Here is a 17518-nt window from a genome sequence, read left to right on the forward strand (position 1 = left end):
TGGCTAATGCTTTGCCGACGTGATCGTCATGTTTCAGTAACTTGCAAACTTTTTTTGTTGAGGTAATGAATTTCCAACAACATTGTGATACAAATAACGATTCGCATGCACGTACATCTCAAATAATATTCATTTATTAGATGTGATTAAGTATATCAAAATTGTATGTGTACGAGCAAATAGTTACGTGCTCAAAGTCTAAACCTACTTTTAATCATTTCTCTTCAACATAATGAAGCCCATTTTTGGAATATCGACCCAAATATTCAATGATCCCCTTGTTCTTTTCTTCTTTTTTTTTTTCTTTTCTTAAAGAAGATTGAGACCACACGGTGGTTTCATTTAATTATTGCTTCATGTTTACGTGAAATCACATTTTAGACGTGTGCATGCCATAATGAATTTCTTAACATTCAAGAAACTACATTATAGGGAAAAGCCTGTAGGTCGGCAGTATAGATATTTGGTTATAATTAGATCTCAAAAAAAAAAAAAAAAAATATTCAAGCCTCGCCCTCAGCCGCCAAAATTATGTGATTTTAAAATCTCAAACTTCAAGTACCACTCTATATTTTTTTATGAAAGGGGACGGACATCTCCTAAAAAAATAAAACATATAAAAACTTGAGCTTTTTAGGTAATAATGTCTAAAAATATAAATTATAACATAAAAAATACTAAATAATCTCAGATCTGAGCTTTCCTAAACTTAACTTTAGGCAATAGTCCATTCTATGACGAACAAGGTAGGTGCATGTGACCTAATTTTCCCTGCCGTGGTTAATAAATGGTATCCACACTTCTAGTTAAAGCTATGGTCGTCTATTTATTATTTTACCGCCCATAAACTGTTAGGCATCGTTTTAATATCAAATTTTACCAAAAAAGATTTGTAAGCATTAACTTTTCAAAAAAATAAAATAATAATAATAATAATAATAATCATCCAAGAGGTGTTTATTAGTGGTCATTTATCGGCTGAAATTTCTTGTTCGAAGTCTAATTATAGCTGGCATGAACCACAAGCGCAGGCATTGAGAAGCAATACCAGTTTTTGCCATTTTGTTTATTAAAAAATATCATTTTTAGTGTATATTATATCAAAAAATTTAGAATTTCCATTTTCATGCCTTTATTATTCTAATTTTTTGTACATCATTTTTCATCCTTTTTATTTAAGTTCTAGATTCCTCTGAAAACACAATAATATGCCAATTTAGTCAAAAAAAAAAAGTTTGAAATTGTTGTTGAGGCTGTGTTTATCGACACCAACTTACGTCGGTGCTAGCTAGTCACGCTGGGACTTATATTTTATAGAATTTGTATTTGTATATAATACTATTAAAAAAATAATTCTAACACGTTAATCATGATAGATAACGCATCCGATGTTTTTCATGGGTGCTGCAAATCGATTATTTTTTTTAAAAAAAATACATTTTATATCAGTTATAAACATGTAATAGGAGTTTTAATTAAGAGCTTGAGATTAAAAATCAATTAAAGGGAAGAGAAAAATATCCTTTTCAACCAAAAAGGGCCACAAGGAGCAGCTACTTTTTCCTTGAAACAGAAACTAATGACAGACATGGTATATAATTTCGGTAACGAAACAAAATGCATTGAAGGCATAAATTATATTTTTTTATCATGTAATTTGAAAGTTTTATTTTTTATTTATGTTATCAGCAACTCTGAGTCTCAGTTCACTAATTTATGCTCGTTTTTTCATGTATATACCAACACTTGTGTATATAATAATAACATCAATGGCAAAAACTTGTGTGAGACGGTCTCACGGATCGTATCTTGTGAGACAGATATCTTATTTGGGTAATCTATGAAAAAATATTACTTTTTATGCTAAGAATATTTCTTTTTATTGTAAATATCGGTAGGGTTGACCCGTTTCACAGATAAAGATTCGTGAAACCGTCTCACAAGAGACCTACTCAACATATTTGTGGTTAGATTTTTGTCTTTATAGATAGATATCCAACAAAACTTTAACTTTACGACGAGGGAAGCAATCTATTTAGGTGATATGCTCTCGTGAACTACTGATTTCAACTTTACGTTGTTTTCACCGAAAGAACTGAAATTATAATTATCAGGAACCGTAATGGATAAAGTTGAGACGTGGCTGTCTCGTAAACATACTAATACACAACATTTCAAGTGACGTAGTGAATTCGAAATACAGAACATCGTCACGAATGAGTGCTATAGAAAAAAAGAAAAAGAAAAAAAAAACGTTAAAGGCAAGCGACCGGGCTTTGCCTAACGCCACTCGTGCGTGTTTTAGGCCTATCCAAAATGTGGGAAATCCGTAATAAGCCATTGGATTTTGATCTCTCTGTGCCCACAAAAAAATAAATAAAAGGGTCCCAAGATTTTAATTGTTGTGTCAAGCGCTTTCATTTGTGTCGTCAATATTTGGATCTATAATATCCTTTTTTGTGCATATTTCCAATATTAAACCAACCCCCGAGAGATTAAATTTTGCTTCTCTTATCGTATATGTGTCGTATATTTACGTTAATTGTTGCAATCAAAATTTTTAGTGGGGTGGGAGAAAAAACATAGTTTTAGTCAAAAGGATGGATGACATAGGAGCCATTTCTCTTTGGATAAGAAGAGTCCTTTTTTCATGGAAAAGAAAAAGGATGTATTGTCTTCAATTTTTGATTTAAGATTTATTTTTATCCCAATATATATATCATCACTAATTAGGAATTGTGCTCAAAAAACGAAAAAGTAAGAAGATAAAATGTAATGGACAAACTTGGAATTCGATAGAAAATATCGGTGTATGCCCTTATGTCCAACGAAGCTCTTTTTCTTTCTTTTTTTTTTTCATGTGAATCAGATTGGTTTAGCAAACTTTAGATTTATAGGATGGCATTGTCTATTGATTTTGACGAGAAACGATGGCTTAAGTTGCAAGTAAAGTCATCTATCAAAGGTTTATGATACATTGTTTTTTTAACAAAAAAAAAAATCATGTGAGACAGTCTCATAATTCAAATTTTTAAGAATGATGTATGACTTGAATCAATTCAAAAAAAAATATATTTTTATGTCAAAAATATTGCTATTCATCATAGTTGTGAATCAGATCAATTCGTTTCACGATTATAGACATGTGAGATAGTCTCACTAGAGATTTAATCTTTTTTTTTTATTTAAAGATAAAAACTAGGTGATTTGCATTCACTTATCCTATATTTTATGTATTTGACATCCATTTTCTTTGGCATGTTATAATTTATGTTGTACAATTGATAAATAATGCAGATGTCAAATGCATAAGATTTAGGGAGATGAATGTAAAAGAACCCGTAAAAACTCCATCGATATTTGAATTATACAATAATCAGAGTAAAAAATGAGTATGTTTGTGATGCCATGTTACCTTAAGTATATTTAACTAACATATAATTAAAATTTTATTAGACAAAAGTAATGTAAAAACAATTTAAAATAGTTATTCATCCTAAAAAAATTTCGACATGACCTCTCCATAAGTAATATATGTCAAAAAAAGCTCGGACAACGATTTATATAAAAACAACTCAACTAGGAATATAACAAACTCACACACATGCAAACTATTGCCGACCAAACACAAAAACAACATAAATCATTCATCCAGATACTATAGCCTACAAGGCTCGAAAAGTACAAAATAACATCCATCAAGAACATAAAACTCTCAAATAATGAAAAAAAAACTACTCAGTGCATCTTCCAAGTAAATATATATTTAAGACTGTGATATAATATATAATAATATGAGAGACTTCACACAAAATCCAACCTCGACAACGAACTCCACTGGCGAACTTTCCACCTGGTGTCCAACAACAGCCACATTAGCCCCCACCAAAAAACAAGATATTAGGATTCAGATATGAAACAATACTTAAATCACAATGGTAAATAATCATAAATCATGCATATCATATTTATTGAGTGCAACACAATGCATGTAACTTGACTCGATATAAAAAGGATAACAATAACGATTAAATTAAACTACACGATAAAATGGAACAGTGCTCGAGTAACAACACACAAGGGAGCTACATCTTCGTACAACTAAATGGTCATGTCAAATATACGAGGTATGTCGTGTTGTGTCCGATTTAACACTTACGACTCGATCTACATACAACTGTCTATGTTATGAAGCACAATATTGAAAATACATATGATATCAAGCATCCAATAGCATATCACAAAGAAAATGCATCCACGAATAAACAATCATATTTTCGATTTCAAGTGTAATTCTAATTGAAAGTCATCCATTGATACGGAAACAATAACAACTAGTGTTAAGAGTACATACAACATAAATCGGGTAACAAAAAAGATAGAGCTCAAAATGTGATATCATACATAATATTATTATTCTAAATGTCATATAATATGTCAAATAACTGAAAATATAAACAATGAGATCTTTAATATCACACAATTCATACAATTATAAATCAAACACTATAAATATGCGTAAACATATAATTTTTGTATTATCATTGCATATCGCCGAACCGTAACATAGATATGTCAACTAACAATGGTAAACCATCAAATTCAAGTCCTTGTCTTCGTCCTCGTTCTCGTCCTAGACCTTGTCAAATCTCCGGAGCCGAGTCCACAGAATCTGTGTAAAGAGTCTAGAATTTCGAACCACTATTTCTCCCATCAATAAAAAAAAAATGAAAAATTATGTAAACTGGTCAAACGGGTTAGAAGATGAAAAAGATTAGTTAGGACCCACATTAGACATGCTTAATAATCATTCAAAATCCAAGGATTAAGCAACACGATTAAGTATATATCCGCTTAGATTTGCAAGAAACCTTTCCGCTGAACATGTCCAAACATGTTTCCAGTTTATTAATTTAATTTCCCGCGTATTATTCTTAAAAAAAATTCCAACTCATATCATCCTCTCATTAGATTATTTTTCGTATCATTTTTCGTGTGTATATAGTATAAATTCTTCGAGTCACATTAAATTAATTTAACTTTTCAAATGAGATTTATTATTTTTTGACATTAATAGAGAATCGTCGAAGATTGAAATAAGATACATGACCTATACGTTTTCCTCTGGAAATTTCTATTTAAGGACGTTGTTGTATCTCGATGTTATTATATTTACATGTTTATCTGTATATTTCGTAGAAAAATTTTGTTTTTCAAAATAAAAAAAATTTTGTTGCACTATTTTTGTATGTTAAAAAAAGATATATTCCCTTTGGAGATTTGAATGTTGGCGCGAGATTTAAGTGGTCAAAAAGAATGGTATAGATAAAGCGTGGAACGAAGAATTTGGCGGGTGTCTCGATGAGACAACCTATGACCGGGTGACTGAGCTGTCAGTATAATAATAATTCTATATATACACCAAAGTTATCAGAGATATAAAATCAAAATTTGGAAAAATAAAAATAATATTTAATTTGGGAAAAAAATAAATTTCACAGTGGGGGCCCACTCTTGAAATTATTGGTATTGATTGAGGCGCGGGAAGTGGCATTTAATCAGCCCACCACTTTCCCAGCCATACATTTACAGTGGCCAACCGTCGCGACGGTCTATTAACGGTGACGAGTTATTATGGTTCATGCATTGGCTTATTTAATTGGAGTTGGAGAGCCCGACATGACGAAATCGTGAGACATATACTGCGAAGATCGTGAGGATGCTTGTTCATTGATTTGGCAACCACATGCTTTGTAATGCAAATTGATTCTTTATATTTTTGAAGAACTTTCTGAGCAATTATTATAGTATAAAAGTATAGGGAATTAATTATCAAATAAATAAAATACTGGACCGAGTAGTCCCTCCCTTTAGATTTAAAATGCCAAGTGTCAGATATACGTATTAATGAACTAATTGGTGTGGCCTAGTATGTGTATATGTGGGCGCACGTCCTTTTTGGTCGTGGGTAGTGGCAATGATCTGATATTAGGGCAAGTCTTTCAATACACGCGATTGCGGCAATTAAGGAAACTTGAAAACAAAATTACTCCCGAGAGTCTTACAATCGGTTCTGGGAGAATGTTTCTAAAAAAATTGTTATTTAACTTAAAAAAAATAGTTTTTTTTTGTTTCTTAACCCAAAAACCCAATAAAAAAAACTTAAAAAAAGAATTAATTCATGGTAGAGACATCCGATCCGGACTCACTGATAAAGAAGAGCTAAATTTTATATTTAAAATTTTTCTTCAAAAATAGAGCTGTTTAAATTTTAGAAATTAATTAGGAGGTGGAATATTAACATAATAAAGTAGCAAGATAAAACAGAAGAATGATAAAAATAAAATATAATGAACAACATGAGAACGTGGTTATGAAGGGGCGTGCACGTGCTTGTCAAAGACTAAGAGGAACCCACCCCATGTTTTAAGCTGATTTCATGCGCTAAAGCATATATAGTCGTGCTCCTGCGTATCGATGAAAATTTAAATCCCCAAAAAAAAACATTTAAAATATTTAATATTTATATTTTGAAATATAAACAAAATAAATCCGACAAACTTACATAGCAGTGTGGTTCCACGACTCCTTTTGTCATGCTCGTATACTTGTTCGCCATACGTCTGATTAATAATTTCCACAAGCATTCAACTCAGAATATTAAAATATTTGCGATTTTTAGTCAAATTTTGAAGGATATGCTTCCGAATGTATGACGTATTTGTAGATGATTGTGTAATGTTGTAATTAATTGGCAATAAAATTGGATTTTTATTGCGGACATTTAATGATAATCAGACCGTTTTAAACATAAGTGAATAATTATTACGAATAATCTTTGAATGTCCATTAAAGAATATCAAGCGTTTTACTCACCCGTTTGATTATTAACATTTGAGTAGATATCCGTTGCTTGGGGTTAAATCGAATAAAAATTAAATGATTTAAATCAAATTCTTTTAATATTTGATGTTATAGGAATTGGGAATTCAGAAATGGACAAGGAGAGTATCCAGCTAGGGTTCGTTATAAGCGGCCGTAAAGATCAGCGCCGTCGAGAAAAACAAGAAACCCGGCCGGGAAAAGGACAATTAACCCGATAAAAAAAGCCGATTCCAACGGTGTCATCACGTGCCTACGTCGTCAGTGGTCGGCAAATCTCGCCTTAATCTCTAAGTCAACACCCCCAAGTTTCTACCCTCACCCGCTCGCCACGTGGATTCACTCCTTTTCATCTCGTGCCCCCATTTACTAAGATTCCGTTCCCACGTGTATTCGATACTTTACACAAATTAAATGAAGCAAGCAAATTTTCGTGAGATTTTGGAAGTAATCATATGGCTGTTATTTCAAAGCTCTACTTTTTTCCCCACGAAATTCTAATTCTAACAAAACAAATATATCGGGAATTATATCAAATACTATCTGTAGTGAAAATAAATAAAAGGGATCAAATTTAATCTCTCTCACCTTGTAATAAGGGTTTATTTCATACTACCCATATGGGCATTGCTCCATGATAGGATGGATGACCAAGATTTGTCTATGCATATGTAGGATTCCACTTTTTTTTTTTGAAATTGTATGTGTGACAAAATCTTACCCGTTATCGTTAAAATGAAGTGAGGATAATATCAACGTAGATAAGTTATTTATATTAGGGAATTGATTTGTTTTTTAAAAAATCTATTGCCGAATTTGGTCAGAACGGGCAGGCAGCATTAGTCACGCCTGTGATTGGTTGATACTTCTCTCAGTGGACCCAACTTTTAAGAAACTAAAAAAATCGTGGTAATTTTTCCCTTTTTTTTATCATATTTAATTTAATTTAATTTAATTTAAAAATAATTATTATCATATATATTAATAAATACTCTCCTTCCTCTGGAGCGAACCCAGAGCAGTTCAGTCTTCTGTGGATGTTTTAGAGAGAGAAAATACTCAACGTGATACGTCGTCTGTCAGGTTTCTAAAGACAGAGAGAGATATAAGGCCTGCAATATCAACAGTGGGGCGAATTTGCGGTCTCATATGTTTCGGGAACTACTGACTTCTTGACAAATTTTGAAATTTTTGAAGAATTATGGAGTGGCCGACGTATTTGGATGAATATGAGAAGCTTATTACTAGAATGTCCACCCCAAGGTTTGTTTTCTTCATCATCTTTGTATGAGTGACTCTCCGCTGTTAGAAGATTGGTTTTTATTTCTCATTTTTTTGGGAGGATTTTTCTGGGTATCGGTCGAGATTTTGAATTTTATTGTCCAATTTTGGGTTTCATTTTGTGCTTACTATGAGTTTTCTGGTTTGTAAAAAATTTTATGTCTTCTACTTTCCCTCGGATATTCTTGTGAAATTTCTTTTCTGGGTTTTTCTAGATATATGTTTGGTGGAAATAAATTTTTTTCCTTGATTTCTCAAAATATTCTCTCTACTCAGGATTCCCTTTTTTCCTTCTTTAAATCAGAGTAATTTTCTCGGGTCTGTAAGAACTACTTATTTTAGGAAATTTTATGGTTCCCTGCTTATCTCCTTCCACATAGATCAACTGAACCTAGGATACAAGAATTTGATTATTCCAGATTTTTTAAGTCTCTGGAGAGTTCACTCTTCACTAATTATTTAATTGAAGAAAACTCGACTTGATTATTCAAAATTTTGTGTAATAATTGAATTTCGCCGATTTCTTTCCTTTCAAGTTACTTTGACTCCGTCAATTTCCACTCTTCAATCTTTCCATCCCTTGATATAATTCCAACAATACCCCCATCTGACTTTTTCTCCTTCGCCATCTTGCAGGGTCATGATCGACAATGCCGGTTGCGCAACCGCAACCCGGGTTATGGTAAGCCACTGATTAGTGCAAATTAATACAATTCTTATGTTATTTTAGGAATAGTGTGATAAATTAGTTTTTTGTTTTCTTACAGATTGATAGTGGGAAAAAGCATAGGATTCTGTTGGATGCCGTTCAAATTCTTACGGATTTAAATCTGTCAATTGAGAAGGCTTATATTTCTTCAGATGGCCTGTGGTTTATGGACGGTGCGTACCTAACCTGCGCCGCTGTGTATTTTTTCCCCCCTGCAACTTTAATTGCCATTTAATTCATATAACGAACGGGCTTTATTGGATTTTATTAAGGTTGTTCTCACTCTACGGTTTCATTCATTGTGAAAATCTGCAGTTTTCCATGTGACCGATTTGAATGGAAACAAATTAACCGACGAAAGCGTGTTGAGTTACATTGAACAGGTGATTAATTATCTTCGCTTATTGTGATTTATCAAAGTTTATTCAAGAAGAGATTGATAACTTTAATTTAATCTGTTGTTAATTGATTGTTCTGGCCTTCGTATTGCAGTCTCTTGAGACAGTTCACTGCAGAAGATCGAGAAGTTTCAATGGTCTAACAGCATTAGAATTAACTGGTACCGATCGAGTTGGTCTTTTATCTGAGGTTTTTGCAGTTCTATCTGGTTTGAACTGCAATTTGGTGGAAGCTAAGGTCTGGACTCACAATGGTCGAATTGCTTCCTTAATTTACCTAAAGGATGATCATTCGGGCTCACCGATCGAAGACTCACAAAAACTAGAAACAATCGAGGCCATGTTGAGGAATGTACTTAAAGTTGATAATGATATCCGAAGTGCCAGTACCGTGGTTTCGATGGCTGTCACGCCTACTGAGAGGAGGCTTCATCAAATGATGTTTGCTGACCGTGATTACGAGAGGAAGCCAATCATCAAGACTAGTGAAGATTCTCCTGTTGTCTTAGTTCAGAATTATTTGGAGAGGGATTATTCGGTTGTAAATATTCAGTCCAAGGATCGAACCAGGCTTCTGTTTGATGTCATCTGCACGCTAACAGACATGGAGTATGTCGTATTTCATGCCACAGTTGACACAACCGGAGATAGAGCATCCTTGGTATACATATATTTTTAATTTTTTCTTGGGTGTATACTATTATTTTGTGATCAGAGGTGAAACGGAATGAAATTGTTTTATTTTTTTATTTTTAGGAATTCTTCATAAGACACATGGATGGAACCCCCATCAGTTCAGAAGCTGAAAAACAACGCGTTGTTCTTTGCTTACAAGCTGCAATTGAAAGGAGGACATCTCAGGTCTGAAAGTGATTCTTTAGTGGTACATTTGATAAGTTCTCTTTTCTTGTTTGTTTATCTTAATTTAACGTTCTTGTTATATCACAGGGTGTGAGGCTTGAGTTGTGCACACCTGATAGAAAAGGACTACTAGCTGATGTGAACTCGAACATTTCGTGAAAATGGCCTAAACGTCACAAGGGCTGAGATATCCACGACAGTTGAAACGGCCCAGAATGTTTTTTACGTGACAGATGCCCTTGGTAACATTCCAGATTCCAAGATCATCGAATCAGTTCGACAGAGTATCGGCTTGAGTAATCTGAAAGTAAAGGAATTGCCCTTTATATATCACCAAAAAGGCGAAAAAGAAGAGGCCACGATGGGTACAGGAGGAGCCATGTTGTTCTCAATTGGAAGCCTTGTGAGGAGGAATCTATACAATTTGGGATTGATCAGATCTTTTTCTTGATCGATAAAAAGAGGCTGAAAAGCAACTTGTCAGGCGACACGTTCTTTGCTTTGGGGGATGGTATAATGAGCTGGGATTTTTGTACATAGTAAATGGCATTTACTTACAGAGGCGATTTATTTGGTGATGGTAGTTAAAAGTAGTTGGCTGGATAGGTTGCGGAAATATATACACATAGTATGGTAGATGCAACGGGGGGGCCTATCTCCCCATTCTTTTCTTTTATTTTCCTTTTAAAAATATTGGTTCGTTAGAGGGGGGAGAGATTCGAAATTGGTTGGGGGGGCGTTGTGAATTCTTAGAGTGAAAAGTCTTGGTTGTTGGGGGTGGGTGGTCATTACTTGTCTCCCTTAGCTGGCAGAAAGAGATAGCGATGGTTGTTAAAGGTTGAAATCTTGTAAATATTTCTACTTTTATTTTCGTGTAATTTTCTTACTTTTGAACTCTGTGTTTGATAATTCCACAATTCTTTCTTTGTTTTCCTGAATGGAGGTGACCAGGTGTAAATGAGTTGAATTAAGTTGGACCATATATAATAGAGTTGGTAATATTTAAGCAATTCATTCTAAACAGTTTGAATAATATAATAAGTTGCAATACGTATTCAAGCACGATATGTAGACGAAAAGCAAGACAAAAAATAAAAGCTTGGAAAAATAAATATACAATATCTAAATATATATGACGATAACGTAAGAAGATCGAATGTGTTGTTACAATTTGTCTTTAAAGTGGACGCCTGTGGTCCGTTAAAAGATATATATAGCCTTGGTCAATTATGCTTTAATTTGAGACTGTCCTCGAACTAAAGGCAACCAACCTGCTTGGTTTTGACTTATTCCTCTTAACGCGACTTTGAGATGTTCATTTCATCAAATCGCGTTAAGATTACGTTCCCCGACGTCTAATTCGATATCGCGATTTAATTTCATAATCATCCCACGAAATGTTCCAATATCCACATATTCCAAGATGTTCAAAAATGCTGCTAGAAACCTATGTCTAGATTCATAGGTTTCGTAACATTTTCAATCAGATAACCCCTCTTTTAGTTTTTCTTCACGCCTTGCATTTAAAGCAAAACTTAATAATTAATATGATATAAATTGAATCTTATTTAATTTAAACAGAAAATGATCGATACTATTGGGATCCGTCCATCGGGAAAATAAATCGAGGCGGTCTGTTTCGTTGTTGTCTCATTGATTGTACCACTCCCTTGTGTAGATTCTGAAAACTGGTTCTGCTGGTTTTTGTCTAAGTATGTTTGTGGCAAGTTGGAATTTAGCCAGAGGAACCAGTTAATCAAATGATCATATATATATATATATATATATATATATAATTTTATAAGGTCAAATGAATGACAGGTTAATTAAGAATAAGTCCTACTGGCTAGAGGGAGACAGGCGGCTAGGTAGCTAGCTAGGAGTGTTTCATCCACACCTGGAGGAACTGCTTAGACCATGGACAACTCAAGTCGATTAAGACGGAACTCAGACTCAAAAGCTAGTCCAAGAAGGAGGATTGTCCAATTCCATATACGTAACTCTCAAAAACTTTATTAAACCGATGTAAGACGTCTAAACATGCCCATGAATGAACAATCGAAGTATGAAGATATTAACGGATATCCCAACTATGAGCAGTCAAATACATAATAGTAAACCCGAGCTCTGATTCCGTTAAGATTATGATTTGAACATAACACAACCTACAAAAATTATGATTCCGTTAACTGAAAGAGGAAGAATTGTCCAAGTTTATATATGAAACTTCCAAAAATTCTATTTAACCGACGTGGAACACACTCACAGTACTCTCTTCTATCATATCCTCTAAATTGGTATTGTGTTCTCGTAATTGCTCAACCTAAGACAAAGTAATACAGTTACCATTAATGCTAAGTTTCTGGCGGCCAGTGTGGACAATGACGACGAATTAAGAAATTGTGAAAATATTTCATAGTAATCTTAAATTTAATAACAAAATAGTCATATAATTTAAAAATTAAAACCCTTATAACCATGAATCACGTATAAAACTTAGATTTTTTTTTAAAATCGAATCTGAATATTTTACTTACTTGTTTCGCATTACATCTTTGCCTAATTATCTCCTCATGTGTGGGACAACCTCATCGATTGTAACTATATATTCTTACTAGCTAGCTAGATTTAGCCTATAAAAAAAACATTTTATGTTAATTAATATACATTGTTCCACAGATCAAATTTCTAATGCAAGGCAAATGAATGTGGATGATCATGATACATTAATATATTAATTAAAGCAAACTTATCATTATTTTATAATGTTGATGCGATCCGGGTGAATTGGGTAAGCAGAGTCGAGGCAATCCACCGGATCAGATGAAAGTTTTATTATGGGAAGAATGAGCAAAGAGATATATCTTGTGACGAAGGTATATCTCTTTAATATGGCTTCAATTGTAACCTGCAAACCGGGAAATGAACTCGTGAATGGGCGTCGGAGGAGTGTTCGACGTGACCACTACGATACTTAAGTCAGCAGGTGAAGGATGAAGAAGAAGAAAAACAGTATATGTGAGTCAATATACGTGAATGCTCAAAAGTCAGAATCCTTCAAATGAAATACATATATGCTATTTATAGGAGGAAATATTATGATTACCTTGTTTTCAGTGCCCACTTCCTACTTAGGGTAAGATGGTTGTTCATACACTACCTCTTACAATTTCTCTGACACGTCAAACCCCTGTAGTTCTGACAGTAATGATTGTCAAATATAAGATAACTCATACTGGTGCACTTGAGTGAGGTGATATTTTCGAGGTACCCCGGGTAGAAATCATCCGAGAGCTTGTATGAGAGCCGGGTTTCTGATAACCCGAAGAAGATGTCCCGGACATTCACCTGCCAGCTTCTCACGAATTCTTCCTGCAGATTTAACCTGATTTGGGCTATCCATATAATATCACAGGTCATTCATGACCCGAGCTCTAATGAGATTATGCATGTTCTATGTCTGAATCTCTAAATTTTAAGGCTCATCCTCTGTGTCTACAGTCACTCGCAGTTCTAAAGAATAATGCTCAAGAATGGGATCTTTTCGACTGAAAATTGGAATTGAACGCTCTTAAATTTGAAATAAAACTATGAATAATTTTCATATTTTTATTTGATTATTAATATTATTATTTTCCAGACATAATTGTTGAGTTTGTCGTGTCTCAAGCAAAATATTATGCATGCAAGGCCGGGGTTCGCAACAATGTGGCAGCAATTACGCCTGTCCATAGTCTTTGAGCTGATTCCGGTACGCAGAAGAACGGTGATACAGTTATAAAAAATATTATTTTAAAAATACTCATGATTATTCAAAATCAAATTCTCTTTCTGTGAGGTTCTTAATTCTTCGTGTAACATTAAAAAAAAAAAAGATTTTCAAGTGTTTGAATGAAAAATGTATTTATTTTATAAGGTATTGTTTTATGGTAGGATCGAATGAAACTGATTAAATAACATATTTTTCCTTCGAAGAATTGTGAAATCGAATTGAGAGAGATATTAAGAGAGATCAAGAATTCTCACTATTTAATTCTAAAATTTTGTCGATAGTAGAAGAAAACTATTTTTACCAATTTAAACTTTAAGATTAGGCTGCAAGGATAGTCCACTGATCTAATAATAATCAAAATGATGTGGGACAGTTCGTTAATAAGATATCGCGATTCCTGCCAATTGAAGTTAGAGAATTTACCACAAAGTGTTGGCTATTCCCAATTTGGCAGGCTAGTGAACCTAGATCTTAACGTAGGGAAAAAAAATATTATTAATTTTTTTAAAAAAAACAAAAAACAAAACATGAGCAAAGATCATGCACACTTGAAAATGCTGCTTCGGCTTGCTTGCGTAATACGTTATTCCGGAATTAATGTTAAAGGCGCGGAATTATGTGCAATTAGATAAGTATAGAGTTTTGCATGAAATTTGGTATTAAATAAATTTGTGTTTTCTCATATAACTTTTACATACTATCAACAGTTCTGTAGTAAACTGCACACTTGAAAAACAAAAAATAAATGAATAAAATGCAAAATACATTAGAAAAAGAGAATCTCCACGTGAAGAACATCATTTTTTACGGGAACATGAGCTTTCACAACCCGTCCACTAACCCTTAAAATTGACGGTAGATCCCATGAAGCTAGCGACGTAATCATTCCCTATATATATATATATATATATATATATAGGCGGCTTGCTACAATGAGGTGCTGAACTCAATAGTTGGTTTCAAATTTTGATCATTGATATTAAATGAACTATTATTATTGATCTAATTTTTTCAAAATATTAAAGAACTTTTTTAGACTATAAATCTATGCAGGTATATATAGGATACGGGGATAAATTTTGTCTAACAGTGATTCGACTAAGATCGTATCAGAACTAGCAAAATCATATATAAGCGACAATTTATGTTCATCAGAATTATGTGTTGAGCGAAATATTACAACATTTCAGATAACATGCAGCGAAATATAAAAGTTTATGACACAAATTGACGTTAAGTAAATGGACCAGAATGAATTTTGCACTATTATAATACTTGTGCGATATCTCAGAGCAAAAATATTCACTAGAAAAACAAAGAGTTTACTCGAAAACAGATCAAGAAAATAAAATGCTTTCAAAAACAACTAACAATTCTAAAACACAATTAAGAAAGCAAAAATGTGATGCCAGAAACTGGAGCAACAAAAACAAATCTTCAGCCAACTCCTTCACAGATGTGCTTCCTTTTTATTTATAGTTATCTCATCTTCTAAGATTCATTTTCGAAGAAATCTACAAGATATGAAATCAAGAATTCTATTAGAAACAATCTCTTTTTAAATCAATGATATCATATCTTAAAAATTATTATCATAAATATCATATCCAGAAAGGCAAAACCATTAATTCAATATCTCATTAAATCTTATCTATAAGGAAGTTAAATTTAAAATTATTTCAAGAGATAAATTATCTCTTGTAATCCAAGATAATTTCTCCTTCCGGTATAAATTTTTTTGGGAAAAAGTAATTTCACTAAAACCAATGGTATTTGGATGGGGTTCAATTAAAACCAATGCTAATTAGCAATAAATTTGAAAATGTGATTTTTGAATGTCTACTTACATTAAATTATCTACTTAGAACTTTTGATTCGATCCTTATTTTGTGTAAGATTGACGATTAATATTTGAAGAATATATTTGAACTCTAGATCAATTAGGATATATTCCAAAGCATTTAATGTTGCACAACTACTTATTATTATTATTATTATTATTATACGTCAACTCTAAATTCTTATTTCATGCACCTTTAACTAGCAAATAATGAAGGTCGTCGTTATCAGTAATAAAAAATATATACCCGAATTACTCGATACTATTTGTAGATTCTTGTATTCTTTATATCGTTCGCAGATTTTATCAAGCTTGCATTTGAGATAATAATTGATTAATTTGGATTAACTATTCTCCTATCAGAACGAATATATATTCCAAATCTGATAGAATTTATGTTAGGAACTGATTAAAACGATATGTAATAAGAAAAAAATATTAATAATTAAACTTACACACGCGGGTAACAACAATATCCTTACATATTTTTAAGATGGCTCTTTTCTTATATTAATTAAAAAAAAGTTTTGATACCTATTATATTATTTTTAAAATATGTTTTAATTTGTATAGTACCACCTTATCTTCTTAATACATTATAATATTAATTTATATTAATTTTTTAATATTTCAAAATTTTTAATATTCTACTATATTTAGGTAAAATGTGTATTATTTTGAAGATTAAGTTTCCTCTTATGCAATCTCAGGGATCTATATTCGTGAAACGAGTCGATTCAGTCTATATAATACTCCTGGTGGTATAAAAATAATATTTTTTTATGAATCAAATCGAGTAAGATATATGTATATCCGTGAGACTGATTCATATAAGTTTTTTTTTAAAAAAAATTGAAAATAATCTTTGATTTTTTTAAAAAAACACATGATTGTTTTTCCCAAAATACCCTTGGTTGTGGGCAACGCTTCTAAAATTTATAAACTCTCGGATGGTGAATATGCTTAGCCATTTGATTAATCGCTGCGGCTTTCTCAATACAAAGCCTGACGCTCTATCTGGGCCACTTCTGTCAAATGTCTCGTTAGTATAAATAAAACAATCAATCATGATCACAAATTATATATATAATTTTCAAGAACAACACAGACAAAACATTGGTCATTGCTACTTGGAAAGAAGCAGAAGGAATCCTCCCGAAAAATCCAACACATATCGTTGTTTTTTATACTTCATTGAGCATTCATCGTTGATTTTAATATCCAGCATCTTAGTAATCTATAATTTTGATGGGTATAAGACAAATTATTTGTTGGGTTAATAAAATCAATTGGGTTTAGCACAATTGATATCCAAAATATTGATTATGATTGCAGGATCCCAAGCCCATTAGACGCTCTTAAAAATCTATAAATAGAGGAGTTTCCGGAGAATTCAAGGTATGCATAAAAGTTCTCTTGTTCTCTGAGTTTTCTTTGAACTGCTTACTGACTTGAGCGTCGGAGTGTCTACGTCGGAAACCCTCCCGACGCCCACTTGACGACTGTTCGTGACGCAGATGACGCCCAGCAAATTAACTGTGTATTGTCTACGTAGATCCGTTTATCAGCCAGGTGAGCTCATTTACGGGCCAAGTGGACCAGTTTACTAGCCAATCGGATATCGCGTGCGCAGTCTACGCGACTCATTTATTTTAGCATCATCAAATTTCATCCACAAAATCGATTGGCCGAAAAAGGTTACAAGACACGATAACAGGAAGTGTTCGTATCAATCTAAAAGATGCGAATATAAACAGACGCCACCAAGTATACCG

General features: G+C 32.8%; 1 protein-coding gene across 1 annotated transcript; it reads left to right on the top strand.

The window, feature by feature from the left end:
* The first annotated feature begins 7888 nt into the window (after positions 1-7888).
* Positions 7889-11025, top strand: LOC142555705 (ACT domain-containing protein ACR8-like). The gene is given in 8 exon segments (XM_075666757.1): positions 7889-8145; positions 8800-8845; positions 8931-9045; positions 9188-9255; positions 9365-9931; positions 10027-10131; positions 10219-10272; positions 10274-11025. Coding segments are annotated over 8 exon segments (1326 nt in total). The 5' UTR covers positions 7889-8083; the 3' UTR covers positions 10583-11025.
* The last annotated feature ends 6493 nt before the right edge of the window (positions 11026-17518 follow it).

This window comes from Primulina tabacum, chromosome 9, assembly GCF_025594145.1.
Source record: "Primulina tabacum isolate GXHZ01 chromosome 9, ASM2559414v2, whole genome shotgun sequence".
Classification (NCBI taxonomy): Eukaryota; Viridiplantae; Streptophyta; class Magnoliopsida; order Lamiales; family Gesneriaceae; genus Primulina; species Primulina tabacum.